Below are 22,384 nucleotides of genomic sequence, written 5' to 3' on the forward strand. Positions count from 1 at the left end.
TCAGTTACAGTTTTCTTTTTGTTTTGTATTAGACTTGGCATTAAAACTGTGCTGACGTCTTAGAAGCTGTCCATCTTTTCTTTGGTCTAAAATACTTTAAATAACATGAGCTACGTAAACCCTGCTGAGAAAACACTTAGTCCTTGTCCTTTATTCAGTGGCAGACCTTGAATCATCTCTTCAGTTTCTTCCACATAATTAGTGAAGTCATATTTTCCAACGATTCTTTGTTTATTTTTTACATTTTTGGGAGGAAATCATCCATCTTTCTAGGTCATCAAAATCCTTTCTTTAGAATCACACATAGTAGTCTCTCGGAATCTTTTAGCCCACACACTATCTGTGGTCAAATTTATGTTTATAAATTTCTTTCTTCTTTCCAATTTGTCTCATTTCTAATTTTTATTTTCTGTTTCCTTAACTGAATTTTATTTATTTTATTGGCCATTTTATTAAACCAGATTTTGGACTTGTTTATCCTTTTAACAATTAAAAAAAAAAATTCTGTTGGAATGAAATTCTGCCATTTGCAGCAGTGGGGACGGTCCTAGAGGATATTATACATCGTGAAATAAGTCAGAGAAAGACAAATACTTTATGGTATCACTTATATGTGGAATCTAAAATATAATATAAATGAATGTATACAGCAAAACAGAAGACTAACAGACACAGAGAGCAAACTAGTGGTTACCAGTGGGGAGAGGGCAGGGGGAAGGGGCCAGTTAGGGGTATGGGATAAAGAGATAAAAATTACTATGTATAAATTAGATAAGCAACAATGATATATTATATATATAGCACAGGGAAATATAGCCATTGTCCTGTAATAACTTTTAATGGCATATAACCTGTAAAAATACTGAACCAATAGGCTGTACACCTGAAACTAATGTAATATTGTAAGTCAACTATACATCAATAAAAAAATTGTTTAACAATTTTAGTGATTATACTTATTAATTCTCTACTATTTTATTTTGGTTTATTTGTTGCTCTATTATTGTATGAGATAAAAACTTATTCCCTTTCTTTTTATATTTTCTCCTTTATACTTAAACATGTTTTGCACTGTATATTTTCACCCACAGTATAGCTTTTTCATGCTCCATTTATTTTGATATAAAGTATTTTCTTGTTCATTAATTTCTATGAATTCCTCTTTTATTTACTCTTTGGCTCAAGGGTTATATTTAAGAGTATTTTTCTTCATTTCTTGATTTCTTTATTATTGTTTATATCCAGGAATGTGTCTTGCAAAAGGTCTGCTTTTTAAACTTATTTTTTTCCCAAGGAATCATAATTTTTTCTAAATATTCTATGAACAAACAAAATAACTGTCTATTGGATAACTGATTCTCCCCCTCTTTCTCTCTGTCTGTCTGTCTCTGTCTCTGACTCTCTCTTTATAGATATATAGATACCAGCAATCAACCTAAGTGAATGGAGATACAGCAAAACCTGCAGGTGCCGGCTCAAATTAGACCTGAAATTTCTTCCTCTTCTTCTTCTCAAGAACCAAAAGAGGGAATGGCAGCAGCAAGGCCTACTGCTGACACACACACTGATCAGAGGTAACACACACAGAATCCCTGAGAATTCTTGTGACAACTTGAGGAGGGAGATTACAAGAAAAGACTCAACATCTGGCTAGTAATTATTGGAATCCAGATCAGTAAATTGGGTTCTTCTATAAATATGACCACGGCTATTTATTACCACATAAAGCCAGGAATTCACCCCTTAGACTTTATGATCAAATGCTAAATCTCATTTGACTCATAAAAGAGGTGGCTATATCTCATGCTCTTTTCTTTCTTTAATTGAATAAAGGATAAACTAATTTAGATGAACTAGCCTTAGGACAGCAACTAGCAGAATAAAGCAAGACTACAGCTCAAATCCACTTTCCCTCTTAGGCTAAAACTTTCAGTTTCTATAAACTGCAAGAATAAAGAAAATAGAGAGCTTCAGAAATTCCTAGTAAACGCCAAGCAAAAGGCTGAACTAAAGTCTTATTTAAGCCAGCCTGAGTCTTTCATAGGAACACTGGCCTTCAGATGGGTTTTCTTGTGGGATGATTCTTCCAGAATATCAAGGTTCTCCACCTTACTGACTGCTTGCTTGGGGGTCAGGTGGTGCCCCTACGAGGGGAGAGCGAGCTGAACTGGCCGCTCAGAGGGAACCTCTTGATATTCTTTCCTGGCAACTCTCCTGAAGGGTGCTCTGCCTGAAGCTGTACTTTAGTCAGTTTTTTCAAAGTTCTTTCCTTCTTTTTCCCTCTGGTGGTCCCTGCTTTTCATTTTGTTGTACAATACACTCCATCTGGTTCCCCGTACAGCTCATACTTGTCCCACGCTGTGCCTTTATAAGTGGACTCTTCCATTTGCCTCTCCCTTGTTCTGGAGAACTCCTACTTATGCTTCAAGACTCACTAAGGAGCCCTTTCCCAGCTCACTTCCCTCTGCCAGGCAGAGTTTTCACTCCCTCCTCTTCCTTCCCACAGCATCCTTTACAAACCATCCAACACTTCACACATGCTGTCTGAAAGAATATTTTCTCTTTCATCTCTGTTACACTAGCGCTGCACAGTGTCTGGTACAGAGTAGACAGTAAATGATCAAGTAAATGGTTGCTTGAACGAGCGTGTTCTAAAACCTAGCATGTGTTCAGAAGGAAACTTCAGTATCAAGTTGGGTTCTAGTTGGCATCAAACTGCTTTGAAAATAAATTCAAGGCTTTTTAATTCATTGATTCTAGTTAACTACCCTTGAGACCAAGACAGACATTAAGATAGGAGAGGACAGATTAAGCACAGATAACTAAGAGCTCATGGAAATTAGCCACTAACATGAATTTCTGAGAATCTCGGAGAAGAAAAGGCCTAGATCCAACAATGTTTCCTCATTTAAAGAATACACATGAGTAACGAGTACGTTGAATATTGATCCTTGGCAAAATTCTACAATTAGTTATTAAGCAAAGTGGTTTTACGCTCTTTGTTATATCAAGAAGGTACATCATGCCAAAAAACAAAGATCATTCAAACGTTATGAGATTGGTTTATTTCATTCAGTAAGACATTTAACAAAATTTCTTAGCATGTGTTAGATAAATGTGGGTTAAACTGCAGTGAAGTAAGTGGTTAAATATGCTAATTTTATATCCATTTATGTTTAGCTGTCATAGAAAGATTTCTCCAAGGGTGTGCCACAGAGCTGTGCTCTAGGCCTTGTCTTATTCAATATTTATATCAGTTACTCAAAGACTCAGAATTTATGTATACAAACTTTGTGGCTGTTAGGAAGCTAAAAAGTGACTGTTGTAATAGACGTCAGAGTCAAGGGTTAAAGTTTCCAAGTAGAAACACCAGGGGAAAACCCCACAATAAAAGCTGGCACATATAAATGTCAATGCTTACATTCTGATTCAAGGAAACAACTGCCTGACAATAGTACAGACCTTTCATACTTTGAGATTCATTCCAGCTCTGAACATTTGTGCTTCCAGAGGTAATCTAGCCTTGCCCTCTCCTTTTACAGATGGAGATTCTGAAACAGCAGTGCCATCAGCTAAGCTGGAGCCAGGATTAGGGCTCAGCCCCACTAAACCCTCCCTCACTCTATTATATCGCCTGTATTATCCCCTCCTCAAACACACCAGAAGATCTTGTCCACCTGTGAGCATCACACTGACAGTACCCTGATAAGCTGTAGCATCACAAGATGAAGTCTGTGAGGACCAGGAGGGGCCTCTGCATCCATGAGGCACAACAGAAAAGCCGGAGATCCTAACGTGCAAATGTTCAGGAGAAGACATCTGCCATGGCCAACTCTCCAAAAGCTTGTCAGTCACTTGGAGAAGGAACAAGCCGGGAATGTATTCTTCCCAAGGGGATAAACTGGTCACACTGTGATAAACTGGTCAAAATAACAGGGAATAGATTTTGACTTAAAATGAAGAACTTAGAATTGTCTGTTATTAGCATTAGTGAGCAGAGCCTGGAAGCTGTCAAAATCCAAGTAACAGATGAGGGTCAACGGAGATGACCTCCTGAGTTCCCCTCTGAAAGGAAAGAGGCCTTCATTTAACCTCTGTCTCCTGGGTGCTCCTGTGTGACTCAGCCCTCGATTTTCACCAGGACGTCAACGCCATGAATCATCTGTACACACAAGTAAACCTTAAGTGGGAGGAAGGGCCACTGCCAGTGAGCCCTGGAACACAGACAGCAGGTGACGCCATCTGCATCGCCACACTCCGCCCCAGGGCTGGACAAGTGCGGGGACTTAAAATAACATCCCACAAAATGTCTGCCCAAAGCATTTGTGTTTTACCATTTTGTCATTATTTTGGATCTCATGGTATGATGATCTCATGATCATGAAGAACATCAAGGAGGAATGCAGGAAAGACAAAGCCAATATTAATTGCTTTCTGTGTCTTGCCTCATTCATCCTCTGTTGCTATCACAACAGGTGATGGGAGTTACTCTTATGGCCTAAAGAAGATTGTGAAGATTAGCAAGCAAAATAAGACCCAAAAATAAATTCTTTAAGATATTAAACGAAGAAGCAATAGACGATCCTAAGTCCAGACAATAACTTGTCACACAGGCGGTTGTTTGTACAACGTCCACTGGGACAGCAGCTGCATCACACCTCTGCTTTCTGAGCAGTGGAATTTTGCTATGTAAGTCTGGCGGGACACTTGTTCAGCAATGACTATACAGTGAATTGCTTTTACATTGACTGTGAAGGAAGCTCACATGCCACTGCGCTCTAAATAAAAATGATGCACCTGTCATCTAATATTTGGTGACCATGAATTAATGATGCCCCTACCATCTGGAATCACCTCCAACAAAGAGATGCGGTTATGTGAGGTATATGTATTAACTGAGATTAAGTGAAAACAGTGAGATACAATGAATATTTGATGATTATACGAAGCAGAAGCAATTGCCAGATAAATTTTTAAGTCCATTTCTTTTTTCAATTTTTAAAAACCACATCTTTTTCATACACTAAAATCTCTGTCACCAAATGTGAGGGTTGTCTTCACCTTCCTCTTAATTTACAATCCAGTCTGATTCAGGAATGCTCTCGTATGAGAGGGGAACTGCATAACAGATCTCTTCCTTGTTATTGAGTCCACAAAATACTCAAGTCACTTGCTCAGGAATTTTTATGTTTATATTAAAATTTATCTTTCCTTCTCAGAGCTACCTGAAATAAAAATGGAAGGAAAGTAACTCGAAAAGGGAACCAGGCTTGGATGGGATGAAAGCAAAATAGCTGGGAAAGAAAGCCGTAGGGGCGGCAGGATTACCAAGAGGCTGTGGAAAAAGGAGCCCGGGGAAAGTGGAGGAGACTAAGTCTATAGCAGAGGGTGACCCTGAGCAAGGCGGAGGGGACTAAAGCACAGGAGTGGGCACCTGAGACAGCGCCGGCACCTGGAATGAAGAAATAGGGTAACTGGAATAAAGGTCAAAATAAGAGCAAAATTCAGACAAACTGTAAACCACCCTTTGAGAATACTCAGCCCCTACTAAAGAGAAAAACTATCCAAAGTCAAGTTGTCTTAATCATCATGTGAATGAGGATCGTGACTTTTCTACTTATCTCTCATTATGTGCCCCAAATTTCCATATTTCTTTGTCCTTAAATTACATAAAATAGTTACTGAATAAATTTCCATGCAAAACCAACCTAAGGTTACTGCTGTCAATAGTTCCAAAAATTCCACTGTAATTGCAACTAAAAATTATGACAAAAGACTCAATAGACGACCCTTAACACTACCACAAAGTTAAAAAGACACTGTGTAATATCTGGTATTAAAAGAACTGTATTATTTTGTTTTTTAGAGTAAGGAACTGAATAGTGGCTTGCCAAAGGCAAGGTCCTTCACAAGTAATGAAAAATGGAACTATGTCAACCGATTACTTCTCTGCACATTTTCGTATACTATTATAGTTTACTATTAAATATGTTTTATATACTGTCTTTTTTTGAAACAAAATTTATTTTTTAAAATTTATTTTATTGAAGTATAGTTGATTTACAATGTTGTGTTAGCTTCTGGTGTACAGCAAACTGATTCAGTTATATATATATACACACACATTCTTTTCCATATTCTTTTCCTTTATGGTTTATCACAGGATATTGACTACAGTTCTCTGTGCTATACAGTAGGAGCTTGTTGTTTATCCATTCTATATATTATAGTTTGCATCTGCTAATCCCAAACTCCCAATCTATACCTTCCCCTACCCACTGCCTTGGCAACCACAAGTCTGTTCTCTATGTCTGTGAGTCTGTTCCTATTTCATAGATAAGTTCATTTGTGTCATATTTTAGATTCCACATATAAGTGATATCTTTTAAAGACAAATACCATATGAAACAGAATTTCAAGGATCATACGTGTGAAACTAATTTTGATCTCTCACTCCACCTCACAAATTCAATAGCCGGAATCTGAAAAAGCAGGGTTGATACTGAGTTGAATAAATCAAAATAACAATTATTGAATACTTCAGAAGGTTGAAAAGAAACACTAAGCCTTGTCTACACTAATCTCCTTCAGCATTGAATTAACCAATTGAATTCTTCTATGTGCTCAGCATTATGTTGGTTGTCTGAGATAAAGACGTAAACAGATATGGTCCCTGCTCTTATGAAGCTACTGTTCTACTGGGGGAAATAGAAAAAAAAAAAAAAACCCAAAAAACCCATGTCAGTAAATTTATAATTATAAATTGTGATAAGTGGTATAAAGGTGAAGTGTAGTATTAAAGGTACAATGAGAAATTTTAAAAAAGGAACGGAATTTGATTGGAGTATCAAGAAAGCCTCCCCTGAGAAAACGACTTTGAAGATGTAGATAGAGGTTAGCCAACGGAAGGGAAAGGGTGTTCCAAACAGAACCAACGGACAGTTCTGAGGCAGAAGACAGGCTGGCGAGTTCAGGGAACTGCGGCAGGAGCAGAGGAGAGAAGGGGAGTGAATGAGAGATGAGAGGCAACTACAGGGATTGGGGATTTTCACTTAATGGGAAGCAACTAAATGCTTCAAGCACAAAGAGCCCATGAGTAGTTTTGTAAAGATCCATCTCTATAATTGGAGGATGGATGAGAAAAGAGAGAGAGTGAAAACAGGAAGATTAGTCAGGAGTTGATAATAAATGATTACAGCTTGGTGGTATTGGGGGCTATGGAGAGAAACAGATAGATGCAAACTATAATTTGGAAGTAAAATTGACACTGGCCGGAAATTTCAGAACACTGTTAAATAATAATGGTGATACCTTTGTCTTGTTCTTGATTTTAATGGGAATTTCTTAAATATTACATTATCATTGGCATAAGTCTGACATACCTTATGCAATGTTAGACATTTGCAGCTCTCTGTGTAAGTGAGCTTGGTCTGTACTATTCTTTGGGGTTCTATCTTAATCAAGAAGATTTTGCTCTCAAGGACTCAAGCTTGCTTTGGATGTTGGTGCATTAAAGTTTCTTCTTCTACAATCCACGCCCCTCGGCTATTGCTGTGCCCCCTCACCCCTCACAGATGGTTCCTGAGAGGGTCATCTGCATGCTCTCTTTACTTGTCCGTCACTCTTCAACACACTGCACTTGATGTCTACCCTTATTATTCCACCAAAATGACCTTTGCCAAAGTCACCAGTGACCCATAGCAACAATTTTACTTGCTCATCTAGGGAGGCAGTGAGTTAGAGCTCTGGTGTTCCTTCTTAATTTTTCACCTTCTGCCCCTGTTTCCTCATCTACAGAGTGGGGATAATAACAGCAGAGAGTTGCTGGGAGGATGAAATGAGGTAATTCATATGAAGCTCATAGAAGAAAAATGGCTGAGCATAGTGAACGTTCAACAAATATTAGCTACTGATATTGTGATCTGATTTGACTGCTAAGTACATTTTGAACGTTTAAACACTCACTTTCTTCTACTTGGCAACACATTCTACTGATTTTCCCTGTACTTCTCCAGATGCATCTTCTCTAGGTTCTTCTTCCTCTACTCAACTTCTGAATGTTTAAGTTCCTCAGCTCACAGGCACAGGCCTTCTCCTACTTCCAACCCCTCTCCTTATGCAGTCTCGCCCACTCCCATTGCTATGTGCTGACCACCCCTCACTTGTAACTGGAGTACAGACTTTTTTTTCTGAACTCCAGGCTCAGACCTAATTAGATGCCTCACACACACCTCAAACTCATGGTATAAACCCCTACCCAAATTTGTTCCTCTTCCAATGTACAATGGCCAGAATGTGACAGTTATCTCTTATCACCACCTTCTCTCTTACACCTACATCACTAAAATCAGTTGGTGCTATCTCCAAGTTATATCTGAAATCTATCCACTTCTCTCGACCTCCAGGAAAATTACAAGCTGCAATCATCTCTTGCTTGACTACTGCAGAGTCTTGTAGTAGTCACCCTACAGCAAGACATGAAACATGAAGGGAGCTAAAACAATTGGAATGAAGAAGCCAGAATGCACATTTCCTATGACACTGTCACATACAGCCCATTGCTTTCAATGGAAAAACTAACAGAATTAATAAAATTAGGAACTAGATTCAAGAAAAGAATTGGGTAAAGTGACTAGATACTAAATAGAGATACAAAAATCTAGAGCTTTCCCATATATCAGCAATACTCACAGACTTATGGCTGCTTTTTTTTTTTTCTCACCCCATACCCCTTCTTATAAATCCCATGCACTCTCTGTAAGTCAGCTGAGTTGGCTGCAGGGCTTTCCAGACTCAAGTGATGGAACCAGAGGTGAGTCAACTAGATTCTCTATACTTGGAATGTGGGTATGACACCTGGTGATGGCAGTGTGTTACTGGTCTTGGGATTATGAAGGTGTGCAAGCTGGGGACAAGGCTGCCACTCTGGTGTGGCCATCTAATACTAAGTTTACCAATGAGCAAGCAGAGTCAAGATGTAACATGAGAGAACAGAGCGGTTTCACAGAAAAGAGAGATCACGTAGCCAGAGAAGCAAAGAGAGGATGCAGAGGCGTCCGAGTTCCTGACTCCACTCCTCCGAGGCTCAGCCACACTCTGCTCCATCCCAAAGCCATGTGTAGAGTTAACATAACACCAATTGGTAGTTGTACCAACAGTAATATCGATACTTTGGAACTAGGAGAACTAAACTAAATTCATAAAGAAGACAAAAATAAAAGCAAACACTTTTTCAACATCTTACTCTATGCCAGGCACTGGTTTGGATCCTTTGATGACATCATTTAAGTTTGACACAAACCCAATAAAATCAGTATCATTATTATTCTCGGTTCAAGGATGAGGAAATCAAAGAGTGGGTAACCATCCAAATTTAAACATGTAGCAAGTAGCACTATAAGTGGGTAAAAGTATGCAAGAAATCATTTTAAAAGAAGAGTAATGAGACTGTGTTTCCAGTGCTAGATGTTAAAATGTATTATAAGAGTTAAAATAATTAAAATAATGTGGCATATTACTCAGCCATAAAAAGAAATGAAATGGAGGTATTTGTAGTGAGGTGGATGGAGTTAGAGTCTGTCATACAGAGTGAAGTAAGTCAGTAAGAGAAAAACAAATACAGTATGCTAACACATATATATGGAATCTAAGGGGAAAAAAAAAAAGGTCATGAAGAACCTAGTGGCAAGATGGGAATAAAGACACAGACCTACTAGAGAATGGACTTGAGGATATGGGGAGGGGGAGGGGTGAGATGTGACAGGGTGAGAGAGTGGCATGGACATATATACACTACCAAATGTAAAACAGATAGCTAGTGGGAAGCAGCCACATAGCACAGGGAGATCAGCTCGGTGCTTTGTGACCACCTAGAGGGGTGGGATAGGGAGGGTGGGAGGGAGGGAGATGCAAGAGGGAAGAGATATGGGAACATATGTATATGTATAACTGATTCACTTTGTTATGAAGCAGAAACTAACACACCACTGTAAAGCAATTATACTCCAATAAAGATGTTTGAAAAAGAAAAAAAAAAGAAAAAAAAATAATGTGGTAGCAATACAGTAATCAATAGACAGAATACATACCCCTAAAATAATCTTAGTATTTAAGAATTAGTATATGATAAAGAAAGCATCATGAACAAACTTGTAAGGAAATTATTATCAGATACGGTTTTGAAGGAAAAGTCAAGTTTCATCTTCATCTCTAACAGTCACCAAAATACATTTAGGTGGAAGAAAGTGTTACAATGTGTAAAAGTAAAACTAGAAGAAAATGTGAGTGAATATTTAACTGATTTCTTGAAAGCACAGGATATCAAAATACAGAAGGAATTAAGGAAATCATTAAAGAAACACCAACTGTCAACAAAGAAATTTAGAATTTCTGTATATCAATTCACAGTAAACATTAAAGACAAACCTTAAGATGAAAATAATATTTATAATATATATGACAGAATTGTGTGTATAAATGTTTAATGTGATGTAGTTAAAGAAATACAAGAAATAAAGAAATAAAATTTTAAAGGGAAATAATGTTTATTGATTAAAAATTGTAAACATTTGAAAAACTTAATACTTAAAGCTAGTGGTGAGGGTGGAATAAGGATGCAACCACTACATATGAATGTGTAAACTGATTGAAAAAAAACTTTGGAGAAAGTAATTTGAGTATATGTGTCAAGAATCTTAAAACTTTCAATACTCATCAACCCAATAATTCTAATTCCAGAAATCTAGTTTAAAGGAAGAACAAGACATATATTTAAAGATGCTTATCAAAGTATGCTGAGTCTGCATTACATGTACTAGTGAAAACATTTAAAAAAACAGAAACAAAAACAAATAAGGACTTAAATTTCCAACAAGGGAATGGTCAAATAAAATATTATATATCCATACAGTGAAATATTAAGCAATTATTAAAAATAATACTTTAAAAGACTAATATTCATGAAATAGTACAGCCCTTGATGGTTATTCTCCTCTTTTTCATGTCTCTTTTTTTGACATTTCACTTTTTCTATAACCACTATTAAAAGATGTAGCAACATATTTCACATAATCTAGAGTTATTCACTAGCCCCGTAAAGAATGAAGGAAACGACACACAATCAGTGAAGACTAACGTTAAGCCTCCAGCTTGGCTGTGGGATTACCATTACACTTCCCCACTGCCTGCTACCATGGCTAATTGAAAGTTCGCATGGTTGCTCCCATACCAATTGGCATTGGCCACAGATAAATTGCTGTGTATTTTGAAATCATAGTTATTATTCTACTCCATCTGTTCTCTTCATTTTTCAAGTCAACTGTCAAATTAAACAAGTAAGCCCTTCCTAAAAGTTGCAGAAGTGTTACATGTTACCAGGGTAAATGAAACAATTGTCCAACATGCTGATATTCAGCAAATTCTACAAGGGGAACCAAGAGAGAATTCACAGGAAGTGAGGTGACATGTCAACAGTTGTTTTAAAGCGATGATGGGAAAGTGCTATATTTATAATAACAGTATTTAACATTCTTGCATTCATTCTGAATGCTAAGCATTAACTGCCAAGAAAGCTTTAATAGTGAAATCCTAAAAATACATTTCAACTCTGACCTGCTTTTCCCAGTTGTTCTGGTCTCAGTATTACTTTAGCTAAAATTAATAAGCACATGGGACTATGTAAAAGTACTGAGTCATTCCTTGGTTTAGCTATTTGACACCTTGTATCTCTCCCTTCCCATTCTAATTGAGAATTTCATCTTTCTATAATATTTTCCTATTATACATAAAGCATCTCTACTATTTCAAATATGGAAATATCTTTTGACACAGTCTCTGAGTCCCACTATATAAACATAACTTTAACGATTACTGTGCAAGTCATGGGAGAAGGAGAAGGGAAATGAAGTTGCTAAATCTATTCACCCTTTTTGCTCTGAAGTAGAGTTCAACTGTTATACTAAAATAAAGACATTTTATCTCATTTGTGTTCAATTTATTACAAAAATGGCCCCATTTTTCACCCCTCTATGTAGCCATACCCCTTGCAATGCGACTTTGTCACTATCAAGAGGTGGCATCTGTTTTCCCACCCCTTGAATCTGGGCTGGGGTTGGGACTTGCTTTGGCCAACACAATGTGGCAGAGTTGATGGCATGCTGGCTCTGAACCAGGGGCCTCGAGAGGCCTTATGTGCTTCTGCCTGCTCTCTTTGGACCCCTGCCGTTACCTTGAGAACAGGACCAGGATAATCATTGGAGGATGGGAGACAATCTGAGTAGACATGCCGTCCATCAGAGCCCGACCTAGACCAGCCACCCTCAGCCAACCCACCAGCTGAGCACAGATACACAGCAAACCTAGGCAAGATCAGTTGGGAGTAAAGTCACTGAGCTAATAAGCCCAGTCTAAACTGCTACACCACAGGAGAACGAGCTAAACAAATGAATGTGTTAAGCCACTGAAGTTTGGGGTGATTTGTTACACACCAGTAGCTAACTAATATATCCTCTTGTCTTTTGCGTCCTTATTTAGAAGTAAAATTAGGACATAATACTAGGCAAATAAAAAATTAGACATAGTAATTATATCAAATCTATTTTCCTCAAAATATCAATATTTACATTTTTTTCACATTTTGGCTGTTGGGGATATTAACATTTACTGAGCACCTTTTAGTTACTAGGCACTTGTTTTACTCCTACAAAAATCCCATAAGTATGAATTATCTTTATCTTATAGAAAAGGAGAGTAAGGTAAAGACAGCAAGGAACATGTCCAGGTTCACACAGCTGGCATGGCAGAGCTGGATTAGAACAGGGGACACAGGAATGTGAATCCATTTATCCTACGATAGGTCACCATCAGTTCCACAATGAACTGTTAAGTCTAGGCTCTCCCTGGAGTGGTTCTTCAGAAACTAGGAATGCATGTTCCCTGCCAAATGACCTAGATGCTACCCCAGAAGGTTCTGAAGCATAATTTATGCATATTATATAGGCATATTCACTTAGACTTTTTCTCATTCTCCAATAAAATTTTAAATGGCAAAAATACCACAGCTATGCCTTCAAATTCTCAACTCAAGTTCTATGTGCAATTACCATAACAACAATTGGATGGAAAATTGACTAATGAAAAGTGAAAATATCTTCCAGTATAAAAGGTCTTGATTTATTTGAAGCCATAATTGTTGTTTCTAGTAGCAGATGATTACTATTGACTGCCTTATTGACTATAATCTCATGATATTTAATGCTAGAAGGCAAAAGGCTGCACATCATTCATAAAATCAACACTAAGCCTAAATGTATATTTCATTCTAGGATGGCCAATGAAAATTTGAGTTATGTCATCTGAAAATTAAGAAATACAAATGATCGGATGCATGCCTTAATTATAAATAACCGAGATAGTTTTGGATTAGTAAAGCATACTTGTACTTAACCATACATTACAATAGACATTTTAATAATTTTATTCATTTGAATATCACATTTTCTACAAAATTATATTACATATTATACTCTTATATTGCAGTAATATAATACAATAATACGTGGTTAAATAAACCAACTAAAATAGGCATCAGTTAGATGTTTTTCCAGTGGATTCTGTCAGGTAAAATACTTGCAACAGCTATAAAACCAGAGTAATAAATATTTAAATATAATTTTCTGATTTAAATAAATATATGGCATTTCAGGACCTAGACAACACTCTGGTAAGAAGACAGTAAAAATCACAAGTCACTGGAAATTTATAGCAACCAGTTTTCCAAAGTTTTCAGAGATAAATTAAAGCAGGAATCATATGCATTTGTGACTGTTATGGTTATGGTTATTGTCATTAGTTTAACTCAGGGCGAAAGAAAAGATCATTGATCAAGATGATGAAAGTAGGTAATGCCCGTTAAGTCAGAAACTGTTGAACCATTAACACTCTAGGCTATAGAACATGTCAACTGTTGCACACTGTCCACATCTCCTGGACCCACATGGTTCATGACAAAAAGCAATTGGGTTGTTCTCTTTTCTTTTCATTAAACTTATGAGATCTTGAAGAGATCAGATAATCTCAATATCAAATGGAAAAGTTTTACACTTGCTGAAACATCTTAGATCCCTGTAAAGATTTGCTGCCGTGTGTGCCCATATTATCTTAAATGTCACTCTTGAATGAACCAAAATCGACAACATTTTAGCTAGAAAATGTCAGGAACACTGTGGCGAGAGTAACAGTTGCCACTGGATGTTTCTCTCTCACAATTAAATGATATGTTAACAGTAAAGTGCAGCAGAATCAAGTTTAATGCTGAAGAAATTAGTTTTTAAACTTTAAGTCAGTTAGGGTTTGACTGACAACATACAAGAATGAGAATTTTAAAAGCAAACTAAATTACATGATCTGAAGCAATTACTTAAAATATTGAATTCTATTATGAAGCAGATGTTTACATTTGCTTTTCTATTTGCTCCTTTTCATAAATGCAACCAAGTAATATTCCTATTTTCACAAAGATCTAAAGTAAAGATCTGGGCTCAGCGTTTAGGAATGATGATCACTTCATTGAACCCCTGCCAGATGGCCTTTTTCTAAAGTGATATTCAGAGCCTAGCTCTTGCATCTACCTTTGTCGTATAACAAGAGTTGGTTTGACTATGTCATTACGAGGAAGGCTGACAGTGGGGATAACTGTCATCAAGAGTGGACTCTTCACCACCTCACACCAGTCAGAAAGACCAACATTAAAAAATCTACAAATAATAAATGCTGAAGAGGGTGTGGAGAAAAGGGAACCCTCCTACACTGTTGGTGGGAATGTAAATTGGTGCAGCCACTAGGGAAAACATAATGGAGGTTCCTCGAAAAATTAAACATAGAACTACCCTATGATCCAGCAATCCCACTCCTGGGCATATATCTGGACAAAACTATGATTCTTAAAGACACATGCACCCCAATGTTCATAGCAGCACTATGTACAATAGCCAAGACATGGAAGCAACCTAAATGTCCATCGACAGATGAATGGATAAAGAAGATGTGGTACATATATACAATGGAATACTACTCAGCCATAAAAAAAGAATGAAATAATGCCATTTGCAGCAATATGGATGGACCTAGAGATTATCATACTAAGTGAAGTAAGTCAGATAGAGAAAGACAAATATCATATATCACTTATATGTGGAATCTAAAATATGACAGAAATGAACTTATCTACAAAACAGAAACAGACTCACAAACATAGAGAACAGATTTGTGGTTGCCAAGGTTGGGGAGAGGGATGGAGTAGGAGTTTGGGGTTAGCAGATGCAAACTATTATATATAGGATGGATAAACAACAAGGTCCTACTGTATAGCACAGGGAACTATATTCAACATCCTGTAATAAACCATAATGGAAAAGAATATGAAAAAGATTGTATATATATGTATAATTGAATCACTTTGCTATACAGCAAAAACTAACACAACATTGTAAATCAACTATACTTCCATAAAATAAATTTTTAAAAAAAGAAGAGTGAACGCTTCATTTTGTTTACTGCTAGTAGTAGCCATATAACATCTACAGTAATACTGAAGGAACCTAAGGAAAATCCCCCGAAGAAGGGATCTTTAAGACCACTCATAGAAACAGAGAAATCGGAATGTAGACCTCAGTTGGCGGTCTATTCCTCAGCCAAAATACAGACATCCCCTCTCCTGCCGCACGGGCTATGCTGTCAGGGATCCAGGGATCCTTGAACAATGCTCCAGCCAGTAACAGGTCAGTGGGGCGAGGTCATTCCTAAGATAAACCAGAACGTGGCAAACCTGAAGACAGCTGTCCTCTGGGAGAGTCTTGCCAGCATCAGAAACTAATCTTTGAGAGAAAGAACCACCCCTTCAAATAATTTTCACTTCAGGACTGACTTGGCTGAACTGTGTTTGCTTAGGTAATGAGGTGTGAGTTTCTGCCCTGTTATAAGTTGCTATAGACAGACTCAGGAATATGCTTTCAGATGAGGTCCTCTATACTCGCTCAAGTTCCATGGGTTCTTTTCTGGACTGAGGGAAGCATCTTCAATACACTGAGGAACGCCGTGATAGTCTGTCTTGGGTTAAGCTGGCCTGAAAGCTAGTTTTCTAGCCATAAAGAAAAGCAGCAGATTCCTCTATGTGGTTTATACTGGATTACAGAAATATCACCTGAAAACCATCATATGGTATTTTCTCTTTGATAGTTGATAAACTTCCTTTTTTGGTCAGTAGCCACGTGGCTTCGGTAGATATGATATCTCTGAACAACAGCAACTTCCTGAATTATTTCATTTTGCAACTAGTGAATTTTGTCATTTATAACAGTCAAATTTTAAACACAGTAGAGGCCACATTAAGGTAATTAAAGAAGAAAGGTGAGTCTTATTTTCACTATATATTCAGTTTTCCACAAAGAATTGAAATTCAAATCAGATTGTCCTTATTCAGAAAACGAATTGTGTTGCAAGCAGTCCAAGAATCTCATTCTGGTGTCACACAGAAATGAGTGCCTCACATACTTTTCTTGTTTAATCTAGAAACAAAAAGTTTCTAATCTAGAAACGAATACTTGGATATCAACTATTTCTCTTATGGAAAAATATGTGTGGTCATGTATCATAATACACAGCATGTAACACTGAAGAAACTCAAACATCCCATATATGGTAAATAAAAACCAAAGCAGAACATATTTTTAACATAAGCGTTGTTATGTGAATCTTACATTTGACTATAAACCATTTAAGTTGTAATTCTCATTCAAGACATTGTCTTTTCTACTTGGTGCTTTATTTCTTCCTGATAACTCAATCATATTCTCCATAAATATTTTCACCTCTTGGTGACATGGACTATTTGAAGGCAACAGTTAACAGATATGAGGAATTAGAAGGGAAATCTTTGAAGCCAGATGTACTGTTTTTCAATACCTCATAGCCTGTGAGAATCTATTTATTACTAAGCAATACCAACCGTGTATCTAAAATATCAAAATAGCCACTAAGATTTTAGTGAGATGGCGACTTTAAATTACAGAGAATATGTCTGTTTTCCTTGCTTATTCTTACTTATTCCTACAGGTAAAGTCCCGTTAATAAAACAGGAATATGTAAAGCATTTATTTAAAGCCATGGTCTTGCAAAGACGGTTATTCTAAAGCAAAAATATTCAAGAGATTCCTAAGAAGAAGGATCCACTTAAAAAACAGTCATCACTCAATGGACTTCTCTTCAATTATACGATAATTATATGGCTATCCTTCCTTCCCCCTCACTGTTCTGTGAGGAAAAGTAATTAGCAAGTAGCTTACAACATGTGTAATTTGTCTTATAATTATAATAGACGCTCATTCTGTCTATAAATACTTACTGAAGAAGCAAATAACTGATAACTGCTCAGAAAACTCAACACAGGCCACACAATCTAATTTGAGATTATCTCTTCCCCTTTCCAGCCTCCCTCTGGCTGTCCAATTACATGGCAGTTTATGACACAAAGGAATGGTGCTGTTTTTGTTCTATTTGAAAATAAAACTAGACATATGAAATGCAGAAGAATGCAAATGACTGTGTGAAGGGAAATTTTGGATGACTAAGACACTTTGAGTACAAAGCTGTGAATGTGTGAAACGATTGCTTGAATGGGGGGGTTAACAGCTTCTCTCAGCTGCAATCTGCAGCCCTCTCCACATGGCTTTCTTTACCTCTGAGTCTGGTAACCAGTAACCTGGCAGGGTTTAAGGAGTTCCCTATAACCCAGGCTGGAATATTGCACAATCCTTATGGTTTTCCTAAATGTTGTCCCTGCCTTTTAAACATTCCCTTTATTCAACTCTTCCACACTATTCTATTTTGAATGTGCCATCCCTTTTCTGTTGGACCTTGACTATTACAATTAGTTCTACTTATTTATTTCCTCAGGAAAAATTCCACTGATAAACTAGGTGTACATATAAACAAAGCATTTATTTAGACTTGGACATTTCATGAGCACATCAATGATGTTACAGCACAAAAATATAATGCTTAATAAATGTTTGAATTATTTATGTATCAATGGAATGATTTAACTAGAAATACGTGGAAATAACTACCACCTAAACAAGTGTAGAAAGATTTATGACAGGCATCGATATGGTAAGTCTACCTTAAGTGAAGCACATATTTTAAATTATTTCTATAAAAATCACTGAATTGCTTTTATGGAAAGCACAAAAACAAGTTAAATATTCTAGTTCAAAATATTTTCAAGAACACAATTTATTTTTACAAATGAGTATGAAAAGTGATCTTTACCTTTTCACCAATTTCTCCTTTGCTACCTTCAAAACCTTGCTCTCCCTGTAGAAGAGGAATATGATGTGTATAATAACAGGCACACTACTTTTAACACGAGTAATAATAATAATAATAGTTTCTAATATTGAAAAATCAATAATTATATATATTAAAACCATTTCTAAAATGTAAGCTCGAAGCCAATATTAACTTATACAAAATGTAAACACTCCTAAACACTGAAGGAATAATTTTCTAGGGTAAAACCTATAGCTTCACTACTTGCAATGCAATTTAATCTCCATGAACCGGAATTTCTGCAACCAAAGTACCTTTCTCATAGCTGTTTTGAGAACTGAATGCATCAAATAGTGTACCTGGCACAGACTCATTTAGCCATTACTGTTGTTATTACTACCACTATTTATTCCACCAGATCCAGTAGAAACATCCTTCTCAAACTGACTTCCATGGAAGACCGTCCCAGGGAGGGGTGTGTGACGAACGAGGCCAGGGTTCGGGTTCTGGCTCTGACACCGGCGCCAGGCTCTTTCCCACCCAGATGGCCGGCCTCTCCAGCACAGAACGGGCGTGGGATCTCACTCACCATGTTGATTCTGAGAGGTATAAACCCCCTGTTCTTCAGGTAAAACCTCTCTGATCTGACAAGCTTATTTTCCCACTTAACTCTGCACAGATATTTAGAGTACTGATGTTTCATTCATATGATCAACAAATATTCATTGAACGGCAAATATACATCAGGCACTCACAACAGCGTAGCCAGCAAGGGAATGCTGGGGGGTGGGTCATACCCACCCCTCCACCCACAGGAAGCGCTCAGTAAACCGAGACGAGGGATGGAGGGTTTCTTATCTCCAGTTTTTATCTGCAGTGCTTCAAACAAGGTGACACTTAATGTAATTAAAATTTGTATGTAAGAAAAGGAATGCCTGCTTTTTACTATGTGTACATTATACATACACTCATACACCCGATCACACACACACACACACACACACACACACACACGATTAAATCATTATTTCTGGGGCTTCTGGTGGCGCAGTGGTTACGAATCCTCCTGCCCATGCAGGGGACACGGGTTCGAGCCCTGGTCCAGGAAGATCCCACATGCCGCGGAGCAACTAAGCCCGTGAGCCACAACTACTGAAGCCCGCGCGCCTAGAGCCCATGCTCCGCAACAAGAGAAGCCACCGCAATGAGAAGCCCGCGCACCACAATGAAGAGTAGCCCCCATTTGCCGCAGCTAGAGAAAGCCCGCGCGAAGCAATGAAGACCCAACACAGCAAAAATAAATAAATAAAATTTAAAATAATAATAATAATAATAATTACTTCTGCTTTATCTACCTTCAAAACAGGTACAGGAAAGAAAGTAAGTTAGTATTTGAGTATATCTGCCACTGAATGTGTGGTCTATCTTGTTCCGACCATGTTTCCTAAAATGTAGACTTTAACTTGATGTGCTGATGCAAGCTGCCACAACGCTGCTGAGCACCACCGTACGTCGGCCACGATGCCAGCGTGACGCAGCCACCAGAAACAGCTGCTGGAAGGGCCTAAACTGCTTCCCGGAAGATAAAGCTACACACCCCTTGGCTGGCAACTCGACTCACAGATGCAGCACCCGCTGTACCAGTGGGTTTTGTCTAGAACTGCTGTGAAGAAATGCAGAAGCTTGCCATTTCATCACTGCCAGTTCAATCTTAGTATCTTCAGCAAGCAAGTAAAGAAAGATTTTTCAAAAGCTGTAACTATAAATACGTGCATATCTTTTTAATGGTAATTTTTAAGCTACAGAGCAAAACCTAGATGCGATAGTAACTTCTGACTTCCTGTTGCTAAGATCTGTAAAACTTCTCCAGCGCATAGAAATGATATGCTTGGCTTTGGTGGGCATCTAATATTGCACCAATAATGCTCTCCCCTGTGGCGGGATTATCTGGGTGGTATCATGACAGCTGGCGGCACCTGAAGGGGCTCCCCATCCCTTCAGGAAACCGGAATAAACCAGTCTCTGTGTTTCCAATAATGTTGGTCACATACAATCATATTTCTTCCCAGGAGGAAAAATCAGCCCATGGACAATAAAGGGGTGAAATGAAGTTTACCTTGGTAAGGAGAAAGATTCTAGGCCCAGAAAGAAGCACCCTAGCCAATGCAAAAATCCCTACTGATTATGAATTTATCATTCTGAAAGAATTTTTTGAAGAGATTAGTTGTAGCATCTTTGTAATATTTAATGTTTTATATCATTGTAACCATTACGTTTAGCTCAATCTGGGAAATACAAAACGGAAAAGAAGTAACCACACACTGTCAAAGGTAGTAAAGCCTGTTCCAGTCTTCATTTTAGACTCAACAGTGAAAACATTCCCAGAGCAGCTGTGCTCACTCCCCGGGCCCCCATGAAGTATCACTGCCCACTCCTCCAGAGAAGCATGTGGCTAAACCTCTCTGATAAAGCTCCCTCCTAAAGTAGGTCCTTTGAGAAGGGATCGTTTCCATGGGTTCTCTTTGGAAAGAAAGTTCAAGTGGTGGTTGACTCAGGGAATACAATTTCATTAAACACGTTTTCTAAATCTTCACTATATTATGTGTACATTCAACTTTCAAGATGTTAAAGTTCTTAACTAATATGAAACATTAAAAATCTCTTTACCTTTTGACCAGGTAAGCCTGGAGTTCCATGTAAACCATTTTCGCCCTAAAAGAAATACACAGAATATATTTTGTTAGCCATAAAAAACAAGTGAATAAAGAAATGTTTGTGTTTTTTAACAACTTGTTCTAGGGTTGCGGGGAAAGGCAGCCTAATGCTGAACGTGTATCAAGTACAGGGGGCTTTGCACCCATCCCTCATCTCCCAACTCCAGGACTAGTACTTGCATTCAGAAAATAAGAAAACGGAGGCTCTGAGTGGTTCGGTCGCATGCTCAAGGTGACCAACTGGGAGCATCACCTAAGATTTGAATCGAAGTCTCTCAGACTCTACAGCCCATGCTTTCCCACGTGCTACTTAGTGCCCTTTATTTTATTTTCTCTCTTTTAAACCTCTGGGCATAATATTAAAGTCTGACACAGGCTGTCTATGGGCCAGGCACTGTTGTCACAACAAATCTATCAGATAGGTACGACTATTATGACCATCTTCTTACAGATGATTACACAATCAGGATATAGACCCGGAATTCAAGTTCACCTACTTCGTCTCTGCGCACCTAATCACCCACCTGCACTGTCTCATGGAAAAGATCTCATTCTGGCTTGTAAGTGACCTCTTATCTAAAAACTAAATATTTATTTATTTATTTATTTATTTATTTATTAATTATCTTTTTAGGGCTTCCCTGGTGGTGCAGTGGTTGAGAATCTGCCTGCCAATGCAGGAGACACGGTTTCGAGCCCTGGTCTGGGAAGATCCCACATGCCATGGAGCAAATGGGCCTGTGAGCCACAACTACTGAGCCTGTGCATCTGGAGCCTGTGCTCCGCAACAAGAGAGGCCACGATAGTGAGAGGCCCGCGCACCGTGATGAAGAGTGGCCCCCGCTTGCCACAACTAGAGAAAGCCCTCACACAGAAACGAAGATCCAACACAGCCATTAATAAATAAATAAAGCACACCTAGTATAGTGTAATTAAAAAAAAAATTTGATTTAAAAAAAAGTCTTTTTATACATGTAAAGCATATCTACTTTCTTTCTCATTCCCATTGATAGCCTTTAAATCAGTTTTGAAGACATGCCCAATGCCGTTCTAATTGAAACAGTTACTTGGGAGAATTTTGAGTTCTGTCCATCCATCTGGTTCCTGTGTTGGGTACCAAGGTTTTCAGCAGATGCCTATCAGTTTCCATTACTGGAATTCATGGGCCATCTCTTTGATTGACAAGTCCGGTTTGCAAATGGCACACAAGCTAGAATGAGATACTTCTGGGAGGATGTGCACATTCCCAGTGGAGCCTCAGGAATGCTGCTGCTTCAAGGATGTGACTTGGGCTCCCAAGTTTCCAGGTTTAGAAAGCTCAAAATAAACTAACAATTCTACTGACC

General features: G+C 37.9%; 1 protein-coding gene across 3 annotated transcripts in view; it reads right to left on the reverse strand.

Moving 5' to 3' along the window:
* The window catches only part of COL19A1 (collagen type XIX alpha 1 chain), a 398,856-nt gene that overhangs the window by 252,318 nt on the left and 124,154 nt on the right, over window positions 1-22,384 (reverse strand). For 2 of the 3 annotated variants that reach the window (XM_082474166.1, XM_082474164.1), the window contains exons 11-12: window positions 20,992-21,036; window positions 18,325-18,369 (exon numbers count right to left, since the gene is read on the reverse strand). In XM_082474166.1, the coding sequence (XP_082330292.1) occupies window positions 18,325-18,369; window positions 20,992-21,036 (90 nt within the window). The remainder of the gene's footprint in view (window positions 1-18,324; window positions 18,370-20,991; window positions 21,037-22,384) is intronic. The other variant, XM_082474165.1, reaches the window with a different exon arrangement.

This window comes from Balaenoptera physalus (assembly GCF_965194825.1).
Source record: "Balaenoptera physalus genome assembly, chromosome: 9".
NCBI classification, from domain to species: domain Eukaryota; kingdom Metazoa; phylum Chordata; class Mammalia; order Artiodactyla; family Balaenopteridae; genus Balaenoptera; species Balaenoptera physalus.